We start from the raw sequence: 11,451 nt of genomic DNA, 5'->3' as shown, positions 1-11,451 counted from the left end.
AATTAGAGTGATTATATATAATAAATAGTTTATCATTATTTTGTAAGCTTTTCTTATAACAATTATTTTTTCTTTTATTTCTTGGAATTATTGAATTAATAATAAATCCTTATTATCAAAAGATTATTATAATTGAATTATTTATATATCGATATTGATTTCTTTAAAAAAATTAATTAATATCTCTATTCAATTGATTTGGGATTATACTATACAAATTATAATCTTTAAATATTTTTTTTATAGAAATTATATTAATATTAATAGCTTTTTAATAAATACTAATTAATAAATTATTTTATTAAAAAATAAAAAGAATTATTAAAATAGATATTAATAATAAATCAATTAAGTAAAATATAGTATAAAGATTTTTTATTAATTCTTTTAAATTTATAAAAACTATATAATATATATATATATATGCGGGCTTCCTTTGATACACGGTAGGCCCAAGGGCTTACTATCACATGCCTAATGGAGCCCTTTAGTTCATGACCGTGACACTTTTAAAAGAATTTTTTTTATAATAGAGTTTTTACTATAGCATTTTGAAAATGAAAAGATATAATTTATATTCTTTGTTTATATATTCTTTATTTTTATATTCTTTATTTTATATCTCTTTATTTTATATCTTTCTATTCTATATCTTTTTATTTACTTATTTTATTTATATTTAATCTTATTTAAATTATTTATATAAATAATTCATTTTTAGATTCTCATATTAATAATAAATGGATAAAACTCAAAAAATATTATTCTTTTATTAATAAATTACTATATTATATTATAATTGTTATACTAAATCCTATACAAAAATGGTTATATTTCAAAGAATTTTGGAAGGAATTTTATTTATTATAAATCAAAAGATAAAAGAATAATATTAAGAGATTTTGGAAAGATTAATATAAATTAGATTTTGAAGATTTATTTTAATTAATATTCAAAGAAATCTTTTTTAATATACTAATTATATATTTATAAACTAAAAAGGTATTTTATTATATAATAAACAAATATATAAAATATCTTATTATTCTTTCTTTTAAATATATTTAAGATTTTTATAAATAATGATTTGATTCTATATAGTAATAAGTATATTTTAATTTAAGCAAAATAATATTTGATTTACTTAATATTTTTAATATATTTATTTTTATCAAATACTTATTTTTTTCAATAAAGATTATTATTACAAAATGAAATAAGTTTAAATTGTAATTATTGAAAGAATAAAATATTTGAAATTATAATTAGATTTAGATTTATAAATAGAAAATGATATAGAATTCAAAAATTTGAATAAATAAAAAATAAAATTTATTCTTTTAGATAATATTTTTTTATTATTTAAATTTTATTAGAATTAATTTTGATTTTTAATATTATCTTTTATATATTTTTAGATTTTTATATTTCAGTTTTTCTATATATTTTTGTAAATATTAGCTTTGAGTAATATTTATAACAATGAGTTTTCAACTATTTAATACATATTAACTATTATATTAAAAGCTTTATATACGCCATCGTTTTACTGTAGTATACTATTGCCTACACTGATTTCATGAAAACTGTATAATTCCATGGTTCGAGACTGCTAATAACAACAAAGTAATATGCCCCATGTGCCGGGATACTCGAGAGATGTACAAACCTCCGAATTTACTTGATCACGAGTAGCCGGTCTTTAGGGACGATAGCTGCGGCTCATAGTGTGTTCTTGCCCTTTACTTTCATTCACAATTTCTCGTCTGAAAATCTTCTATTTTTAAACCCGTTTCATTTTCTCTGTAATTATGAGTCTATGGACCTCAATTTTATTTCTCTTCAATATTTTATTTCGCTCTCTCTGTGACCTCTATACACTCATTTTTCCTGTGTTCCCACCCCTCGTGTCTTCTCTGTGTCTGAGTGAGAATGCGTCCTGTGTTTTAGACCTTGCCCTACAGTTTTCTCAAATGGAGCTTACATTTTCCTTGTCAATTTGCCAATGATGACAAGTACACCCCTTAAAGTCCTTCAACTACGAACCTGATAATGAGTTCGACGATCTATATCGTTACACCCCGGAAATTTTGCGATTCAAATACTGTTGATAGGACTGGTTTCCTGGACTCATACCAACTACTCAATGACAGTACCATGCTTCAAACTCGGTGTTGTAATATTGTTCCACTAACCCTTGCATTTCCTTAGTCGGCATAACACTGAAACTTTGTGGACACCAATGTGGTGTTACTTTGAAGTCTCCGAGCACTTGTCGGTAATACTTACCTCGATTTTAAAGTTATTAATAGCTCTGCGATTTTACCCCTCTCCGGACTATTGATAGAATTCACCTGGTATAGAATCAGGCAATATCCAAGTGTGATCGAAAACAGAGCCAGTACTCTTGTCAGTGAATTGTATTAGTAGCTTGATTTTGATCAACACTCATCAATTCTACACCGCTTTGTTTTTAGCGAGTATTTTGAGTCTAATTAGGCCTCGCTACGTTGAGGACATATAAATCTCGCTCCTTAAAACAAATTTTGGTATAAGTGTTCATGTCAATTTACTACCTTGTCACCCTCTACGATAGATAATTTGCACTTACAGTTCCGATGGCGATGTCTATCGAAGGATCGAAATTAAGACATGATCATGAAAAAGCACCTATACACAGCGCGGGACCATTGGAAGAAGACGGCGGTTTCATCCATACAGATAAGAAGAAATCAGAAGGTGTATTTAGTCGATCTTGGCCAAGTGGTAGAGAGCCATATTACCCAAACCAATCATCAGTGTTCCACGGTTGTCTGCATCATGAATATGTAATGGAGAGGTGGAACATGCAAGCTGTGGATTTAAGTCCTGATAACACTTATGAGGTTACTGTACAAAAACACGCCTATGGCGGATGGTTTGAGGGTCTCGAATTCATCAAGGATGGAAAGGTGTATATCATTGGCGCTGGTAAGTGACCCATTTCAAACATAGCAGAAGGTCAAGATTGACTCATGTACCGAACACAGATATTCAACTCTTTGGCGAAAATAATAGTTGTGCTACCACAAAATTCATACATATTGTTAAAGATGATGGATATACATATATTGTAGCCCAGCCTATGACATTCTCAGAGCATCGCCTTCGAATAAATATTGAGGATCAAATATCTCCGGAAACAAAAGACATGGGACAAAGACTAGGAATTTACCCTGTTGAAAACTCATGGAACCTACCAAGGTCACATCGTTATCATATCCTCAATTTTCCACCAGGTATGATTGGGCCATTCCTCAGACTCAGATCTTGAACTAATACTTACAGAAATCCTCCACATAATATTTAAATACTTGTTATGGGTCCCATATGCGTTTGTGGAACCAGATGTTATTATCACAAATGTGGTGAAGTCATATGAAAAGTTCAAGAAGCCCACCTACAAGGCTACTCTCTTGAACGAGTTTCTTCCAATGCACAACGACGATGCCACATACCAACCCTGGAGAGGGTCAGCAATGATTAAAGAAAAGAAGATATGCCATGGAGGAAGGGAGATCATACAATTGAACAGGATTTTACGCTTAATGATTGATGCGACTTGTCTCCGAACTTGCAGGGAATTTTTCCAATTCGGTTCTGCAATTCTTTACGGGAACAACATCTTCAAGTTTCCTGTAAAAGCTATCGGGCCCTATAGAAGTGAAACATGTTGGATCGATGGAGAGTTTTAGAACCCTGATCGTGAAAAGCCGAAACTTGGTCAATTATATGATTGGCCACAAGCAATTCCCTATGTCATGGAGCAGATTCGGCAAGGCGTTCCACTAAAGGAATTCGCTGGCTGGGCCTATCACGATCTATTCCTTCGCTTCCTCTACGTCATTCGTCCAAGAAATGTAGACCTGATGAAGCATTTATACTTCTGGGGAACAGTATCAATACACCGCTGCAATTCAAATTTTCGGGATGGTAGATGTCCCAATTGCCCCGTCAGTTTATTTCCCGAGATGTGCATATATATCCAATTCATCAACGAACTCTGTCCAAGTGTGGAGAGAGTTACATTGGAAATTGATGCACCGACCTTGTCCAATGCATATGATAGTACTTTCTCTATACAAAAAGAGAGAGACTTTGAGCATACAATTACTCCGTTCTTGATGAACCAGATCCGAGAGCTCAACTTTGTCAAGTCTTTGACTCTTCGTTCTTGGGACACAGGTGGGTTGAAATACGCCTACGACAACCCTGATCGGATTCATGGCTCTCAAGATCTGGACTTTCCAATTGCAAAGGAAACAATCAGATGGTTCGAAGACAGGGCGAAAGGTTGGGCAAAGGAAGAACAGTAGAATACATTGAGTTAAATGACTGGTAATCGATGATTTACACATCTATGTCTCCATCTTCGCATTTCAAATCGATCAATTCGTGAATTAGAGCTTGCACTTCTTCCTGTCAGAGCTTTGTTTGTTCTAATAGTACCTATCCAGCGGAAACTCAATTTTTTGAATTCGCGATTGACCTAATATTCCGTAAGTTTGGGCCACTGAAATTGTCACTAGTCTGGAAAGTTGGTCTCGTAAAAGTTGGGTAGCATAGCAACGAATGCATCGTAGATCACATGTATCAAAAAGTAGATAGTTGTAGATTGTGGTATTCATACTCTATATCATTATCTCATGTTTGAATTAATCTAGTCTAGTCTCGTGTCTACATGTGTCCTAATCGTCAAGAGTCGCCCTTTCCACTTTCCAATGCCCAATCAGGGTATATAACTCCTTTATCTTAACCAACCCAAAAAAGCACGCAAATGATGATTTCTTTTCTCCACAACTGCAGGCTCATTTCAATGTTTCTCCGGCCCCACGACCTTCTCGCCCTGCCCACTCTCCAAATCCCTCTCCCTACCGGCCTCGTGCTGCACAGCAATCTCACTCCCGGTCACACTCCCACTCTCCTCCTCCTCCTGCTGTTCGTCTCTAACAATCGGTTTCTCGTCCGGTCTCTGCAATCCCTTATCTTTGATCAACACGCAAAGACACAGACAAACCCCAATAATCGGTACCCAAAGTAAGAACACACTTCTACTCGCTCCCATGTACGCATCTAATATTTCGTTTTTCTGTCCCGTTGTCAGTTCATTCAAATTCGGAACGCTCAATATCGATGCTAAGATTGTGTCTTTGAATCCTGCCGGTAGAGGAGTTGCTAGCGTATTTAAGCGGGACTTTATGGAATTCGAGAAAATAGCCGAGGAAATCGCTAGACCAATTGCACCACCCAGAGCACGTAGAAAATTCCTAGTAGAGATAACGACTGCTCGATCGCGCTTAGTACAATGGGCTTGTGCTGCTATAAGCGTAGGTTGAAAGACGAATCCTACTCCTGCACCTTCAGTCAAGAGGATCAAGACTATCTTCCACTTCGGTAATTCCCGAGAGAACAAGAGAACGAGGCCTGATCCTAGAGTCCAAAGCATGAACCCAATCCAGATGATTTCGCCATAGCGTTTAGTCCTGGAGATGTATTGCCCGGATACGATACTGAAGCTGGATTGAGTGGCGACGAATGGAATGGTGAGTGCGGCGGACATGAGAGGTGAGTATTGGCGAGCATTCTGATAATAGATTGGTAGGTAGTAGAGGTGCGAGTAATAGACTATACCAAAGAGGAAGTTTTGGGTGAGAATGGCGAAGACAGCAGGGTTCTTGAAAAGGTTCAAAGGTATCATCGGCATAACAGCAAACTTCCATTCCACAATGAAGAAAGCAACTAAACAGATACCACCCAGAGTGAGCATGGAAATTACCATGGGACTGGACCATTCAAAATAGGTACCGCCGCCAGAGACAGGAATCAGGATGAGCATAATGGCTGCGGTCACGAGGACGATTCCTGGGTAATCGATGACTCGAATTTTGGTCGCTGTCGAGCCATGAACTTTACTTGGAGGAAGTGTGAATGCTACCATAATACCTGAAAGCACTGCTAGCGGGCATATACACCAAAATAGGCCTCTCCACGTTGAATTCTGAACAAAAGCAGCTGCCAAGAATGGTCCAATGGTATTGCCCAAACCGACACATGATCCTAAGATCCCTTGATACCTAAAGCTCGTTAGTTCATGACCTACGAAATTAAATTTCCAATAAAATAAATCATGATCCGACAATCAAGGATTTTGAATCTTCAAATCCACCAAAACTTTTGTAGTCTGAAATACTAATTTCAACCATTATAAGCGCCTCGTTGTCGGACTGCAGTCCGAATTATTGGATAATCTGAATGTGACAGCTGGAATAAACTCACTTTCCACGATTCTCCAGAGTAACCACATCTGATACGATCATCATGGCCAAGGCCATGATCCCACCGGTCCCCACACCAGAAATGCCCCTAAAAACATAGAGTTGAGGACCCGTCTGAGCGAACCCACAAAGTAAATCTCCGAGCGCCAATAATCCCACAGCAGTGAGGAAAACCACTTTCCTTCCCAAGATATCTGATATTCTTCCATAAAGAACTTGGAAAACTGTATTGGCAATCAAACTTGAAGTGCCTGCCCAAGAAATTGTAGTTGCAGCATTAAGATCAGCTCCGATTGTTGGTAATGCTATACCAATAGAATTTTGATCTATAAAAGTGATGAGGAGAGCAAATGCTAACCCACAGAAAACTACTATTAGTTTTCCTTTGGGGAGAATATTTGTTTCAATTCGGACCAATTCATGGTCATGCGGTCCTGCCATCGTAGCCAATGAAATATGATCGTTTCAAAGTAATATGAAAATGATTACTGGTGAAAGAAGAATGTAGGGGAAAGAGAGATGACGCAAAAAATATCGAGATACTATACCTCGACTTAAAGAACCATTGAGTTCGCTATTAAGAAAACTTACAGGGGAAGAATTCTAACGGATAATCGGCACTTATCCGCGTTTGTTGTAGATCTGAATCAAGCTTTTCGCAAGCGCCCCTTCATCTTGCTGGTCTTTTTTCGTTTAGATACATCCTTTTTGATGTTTGACAGGCGTCAACGATTTGACATGCTTGATAGAAGGGGCGGTGACATACATCTCGGAGGCAAAACCCACGTCTGCTTGCATAATCAAGCTGTGTCTAACCCCGAGAGTGACCAAATCGCACGCTTGCTGGGAAAATTTTCAAGATTTGCGAAAAGCGGTGTTGCGAATCCGACTATCGGACGAAGGATTACCCCCTTCGCCTTCGTGGTCTGGATCTGTTGATAAAGAAAAGACTTGTCGTTGATTTGTGGGGAGTGAAATTTTCCTAGCCGCAATATAGATAGATATGTGGGGATGTCTTTGCGGGACCGAAACTTTGACCTCGATCTTATTCAAGAGGGATGCCATATGTGATATAAGGTCCAAGAAGTTCTTTTTAATCTGGTGTGATAGGACCAATGACATGGAAATACTGCCAGGCTAAGAAGATATGAAATAAGAATCTTCGTTCTGCTCTCCTTACCATCACTCCCACAACAATTCAGGTATATAATGGAGATTAGCTCTTGCTGAACTTCATGGACCACGTACCGCTCCACAATGTACCCTTGAAACCACAACCTTGAAGTTGCATGCTCAACAGCCGTACGAACAGTCCAAGGCCTGATCTGGCAGAAGTTAATTTCCATGATACGAAGGCAAGACCGCCTAGTAACATCAACTTTGGAGGAAACAATAGTGGTGCGGGCCAACCAGAAGTGACAGTTCGAGACTTGATCCAAAGAGGGGTTCGAAAGGTAGAACTGATCGTCGAGCTCCAAATGACACCATTGCGTGCTATTTCCTAGGACTGGGACTTGGAACGTGATTTGCTTTGAGCAGAAATGGAGTTGCTCGATCGTTGGTCAAAAGTACATAACAGGAACTGCGACCGAAAGAATATCATTTGACATAATGAGCAATCTTGATTCATCTGAGTATGCCTGATGTCGTCTGGATAAAAATCGGAACACGAAAAGGTCTTGTCCTCGTACAGGAATCTCATGATACCAAGATTCACCCCCACAGCCTTGCATGCCAGCCTCGGCTTTAAGCGAAAAGGCTTGCGTCTCGTCCCCTGCCTACCTTTCCTTGTAGCATATCTACTTTTCTGTCTACCCTCGCCCTTATAAGTATATTGTCTGATTTTCATTTCGAAATATCCTCATTCAATCCACTTAAATTATACAGTGTAGTTCAAACCTAACTCCAAGATGAATCCCTATGAAGGTAAGCTTCCCAACTCTCTTTGCCCCGCCATTGAGTTCCTTCGATGTTTTGATGAGCTCCTGTTAACATACAATAGTTGAGCATAACATAAAAGCGTCTCCGCAGTCGTCTCGACCTCGTCGCCGTCCTTCTATGTCCTCCTTCTTCAACCAATTATCGCAATGTGAAACCTCGACTTCTACTACTGATCCAAACTGGCATCACAATAATCCGCATGCTGTTCCTACTCCCGTATGTTCTTGCCCTCTTCCTCAAACTAAGACTCTACCCTCCAGTCGGTTCGAAGGCTAATTCATATGAACAGGTCGACGTAGCAGCCTCATATCGCCTCCTTCAAGACCAATTCCTAACCCTCCGCACCAATGACCCCTCCTCCACCACAGCCCCTCTTCTCGACCTTCTTATCTCCTCCATCACATCTCAAATCGACTCTCCGCCCACCACCATCTCCGGATGCTCTCAAGCCTACCTCGATACCATCGATCGCGTTCCTCGTTCCTCCCTAAAGGCGGATGAAACATGTCCGATCTGCGGCGAGAAGTTTCTGGATGACCAATATTGCTTAGTCGTTGTGTTACCATGTCATCAAACTCATAAATTTGATCTAGAGTGCGTGGGCCCGTGGTTGAGATTAAATGGGACATGTCCTTTGGATAGGAAGAAGGTTGGAGACGGGGAGGAGAGGGGGAAGGAGGCGGAGAGAGAGAGAGAGAGGATGAGGAGAGGCGTGGAAGGCTTAGGATTCGGGGCTGATGGGGAGGAAAGGAAGAAGGAGGAGGAGGAAAGAAGAAAGAGGGACGAGGACGAAGAAAGCGACGGCGATGATGGGATGTACGCTTAAGGTCCTATGGGGGCAGAGATTTCGAAAGGAAAATGTATGGGTTCATTGCAGGTAAGGATGAATGATAGCACGACCCGATGCCAGGCCGAGAAAAGTGCGGAATTTGGAATCAATACAGATGCGTCCTTGACCCATAGAAGAGCGGTAGCGAGAATGAGGGACTTGTAGGGAGAAGCCATCTTCCTTCACAAATTGGCAAGAAACAGATATCAGGGATCTGGAATACCCTCTTGCAAATAGTAAACAAGCGACGATATACCATTCAGTCATATACCATTATATACTTGAAGCTCATACATGTCCAAAGTCACACACAACGGTACACTTGGTATATCATTCCGGTTTGAACTCTCTTTCTTCTCATGTGCATGTGCCATGTGTTGGGCTTGCCGACTCTTGAGTGGTCTGATTCGGCGAGATAGAGAAGGGGAACATTAGTTCAATAGCACAACCTATGATAGCATTGACAGACTGTATATATGCATACATGTCTTCCTGATATCATGTACAGTAATCTACAGTGGACATAATGTCCCAAAAACATCAACACCGGTCTTCGTATCTCACTCCAATCTCCCCATCATCCCATCGTTCCCATCGTATCCATATTTCAAAGTAGAAGAGCATCTCAGATGAAGGTAAAATAAACGATCTATTATGACTATCCATTCCTATGTATCACTTGCTGAAACAAATGCAAGAGGACAATAAGGTCTATCTTCAATCTTCGCAATCCCCATCTCTACATGCGAAGAATGAAGAATAAATTTCGATATGTTGAATACGCCACGCCAAAGATTCTGTATGCATGCACGTTCTTATATCAAATTACACATCTCCGCCCATCTCTCTAATATTCTCAAAACTTCACATTTGTGTATATCCACTCTATGCTCCTTGCACCCAACTCCCAATCTTCGAGCTTACAAAGGGTATCTAAGCTTGAACTGGAACGGCACTTTGTTGAGCCAACATGTACTTGTAAGCACCGAAAGCCGCGAGTCCACCAATGAGAATGATAGCGTAAAGACCGACACCCATACCGGATTCGCCTTGGGAGGAAGAAGTGTAAGCGGTTGCTGCTTGGGCTTTTGGGGCTGGGTCGCCTGGCTAGAGGGATGTCAGTTTCTATGATATACCGAGCCGAGGGCGCATGTGATTGAGGGGACTCGGAATTGGAGTTTGGGGGGCTATTTGGGAAATTGAGAGGAAGATAGTGGTGGGCGTGGAGATAAGGGGGAGAAAAAGGTGATAGAAATGGGGGAAACATACCATGCGCTTCAAAGTACCAACGAGTAAACCATCAAGGATTTCTCTTGCCTCGTCACTGTGTCCAACATCCTCGAATGCTTCAGTTGCGTCTTGTCCGCCAACATCAAGGAGGACTTCTTCTCCACCACTATTAGAACATGCAAATTAGCAATCTGGCCTGATTTAACATAGACCTAAGTTCTGCAAAGACAATGGAATAGCCAAAAACCGGGAGACCACAGGCGGATGCGGTGCCAGAGGAGAATGAACGAACTTCGAGAACATGAAGTGAGATAACCAGATGTAAACCCTTATCCCCAACAATATAGCATTTGGTCTCCGGTACAATTCTCCATTCTCAATTCATCTGCGATGAAGCATAGCATCCCACTGCAATTCCCTCTCCATTCCCTCATATCCGAATCCTCCTGCCCCTCCTCATCCCACCTTCTGCAGAAGACAAATCTCAACAAGATAAATAGTAAACTTACGGATGTTCATCAACGAAAGCCGAAGTATCGTAAACCTTGTCATGAATAACCATAAACAAATCCTTCTTAGTCTTGTGTTCGGCTGCCTCAGCATATGTGTATTCCTTTGATTCCGACATCTTTTCTGTTGTATGTAAAGTTTGAAGTCCTTCTATATTGCTTCTTTTTTCTGTAACCTCGAAAGTGTTGTTGTGTTCGTAAATCGTTCTCGATTCAATTCCCTCGTCCGCAAATAATTCCTAGTGGACTTTTTGTATGGTAAAGGACAAATAATTCTTTTCCGATATCCGAAGCACAAGAAAATAAGTTAAGGGTAGTACGATGAAATATTGGCAGTTCGCAATTCACAAAAAACGAGACAACAACTATTCAATAAATCACTGCACAGGCTCCATGTACTATCTGGACTAATAACTTTAAAGCTCGGAGGCCGATCTGACTCTACGCCAATAGACGCTAATCAATATTCGGTTAAGAATTGCTCAGCACTTATTTCCTTATTGCTAATTGGTTGATCAAAAGGTACTCCGCGGAATGAGGGGTGCTTTGAGTTGATTACGACTTTATGGTACGGTGAGACACTACGGTAGATGAAGGATCGAAGTGAACATGATTGGTGATTACCAGG

At 39.3% G+C, this 11,451-nt stretch overlaps 4 protein-coding genes across 4 annotated transcripts; 2 read left to right on the top strand and 2 right to left on the bottom strand.

Annotated features, from left to right (window-relative positions):
* Nucleotides 1-2,618: 2,618 nt before the first annotated feature.
* Nucleotides 2,619-4,355, top strand: EAE97_009942 (uncharacterized protein; the record flags this gene model as incomplete). Its single annotated transcript, XM_038880457.1, has 4 exons — nucleotides 2,619-2,970; nucleotides 3,030-3,278; nucleotides 3,328-3,677; nucleotides 3,735-4,355. 4 exons carry the CDS (start codon nucleotides 2,619-2,621, stop codon nucleotides 4,353-4,355), a joined length of 1,572 nt encoding a protein of 523 aa, XP_038728824.1.
* A 317-nt stretch (nucleotides 4,356-4,672) lies between these two features.
* Nucleotides 4,673-8,053, bottom strand: EAE97_009941 (uncharacterized protein). The gene is made up of 2 exons (XM_038880456.1): nucleotides 6,316-8,053; nucleotides 4,673-6,113 (listed from the first exon to the last, which is right to left on the bottom strand). Exons 1-2 carry the CDS (start codon nucleotides 6,753-6,755, stop codon nucleotides 4,853-4,855), a joined length of 1,701 nt encoding a protein of 566 aa, XP_038728823.1. The 5' UTR covers nucleotides 6,756-8,053; the 3' UTR covers nucleotides 4,673-4,852.
* Nucleotides 8,054-9,672, top strand: EAE97_009940 (uncharacterized protein). Its single transcript, XM_038880455.1, has 3 exons — nucleotides 8,054-8,240; nucleotides 8,317-8,471; nucleotides 8,545-9,672. Exons 1-3 carry the CDS (start codon nucleotides 8,225-8,227, stop codon nucleotides 9,079-9,081), a joined length of 708 nt encoding a protein of 235 aa, XP_038728822.1. The 5' UTR covers nucleotides 8,054-8,224; the 3' UTR covers nucleotides 9,082-9,672.
* EAE97_009939 (uncharacterized protein) lies at nucleotides 9,673-11,213 on the bottom strand. Its single transcript, XM_038880454.1, has 3 exons — nucleotides 10,824-11,213; nucleotides 10,354-10,480; nucleotides 9,673-10,191 (listed from the first exon to the last, which is right to left on the bottom strand). Exons 1-3 carry the CDS (start codon nucleotides 10,940-10,942, stop codon nucleotides 10,018-10,020), a joined length of 420 nt encoding a protein of 139 aa, XP_038728821.1. The 5' UTR covers nucleotides 10,943-11,213; the 3' UTR covers nucleotides 9,673-10,017.
* Nucleotides 11,214-11,451: the final 238 nt, after the last annotated feature.

This window comes from Botrytis byssoidea (assembly GCF_014898295.1).
Source record: "Botrytis byssoidea strain MUCL 94 chromosome Unknown BBYS_024, whole genome shotgun sequence".
Lineage (NCBI taxonomy): Eukaryota > Fungi > Ascomycota > Leotiomycetes > Helotiales > Sclerotiniaceae > Botrytis > Botrytis byssoidea.
The sequence above is the reverse complement of the archived record's forward strand: the minus strand, read 5'-3'. Positions and strand labels throughout refer to the sequence as shown.

Excerpts from the sequence above, each read along its gene's own strand:
- EAE97_009939 (XM_038880454.1), bottom strand. The coding sequence starts at position 10,942 with ATGTCGGAATCAAAGGAATACACATATGCTGAGGCAGCCGAACACAAG. Across the intron at positions 10,481-10,823 it reads GCTTTCGTTGATGAACATCC|TGGTGGAGAAGAAGTCCTCC; the intron begins GTAAGTTTACTA and ends ATGTTCTAATAG. Across the intron at positions 10,192-10,353 it reads TTGGTACTTTGAAGCGCATG|CCAGGCGACCCAGCCCCAAA; the intron begins GTATGTTTCCCC and ends ACATCCCTCTAG.
- EAE97_009941 (XM_038880456.1), bottom strand. The coding sequence starts at position 6,755 with ATGGCAGGACCGCATGACCATGAATTGGTCCGAATTGAAACAAATATT. Across the intron at positions 6,114-6,315 it reads ACTCTGGAGAATCGTGGAAA|GTATCAAGGGATCTTAGGAT; the intron begins GTGAGTTTATTC and ends AACGAGCTTTAG.
- EAE97_009940 (XM_038880455.1), top strand. Across the intron at positions 8,472-8,544 it reads CGCATGCTGTTCCTACTCCC|GTCGACGTAGCAGCCTCATA; the intron begins GTATGTTCTTGC and ends TCATATGAACAG.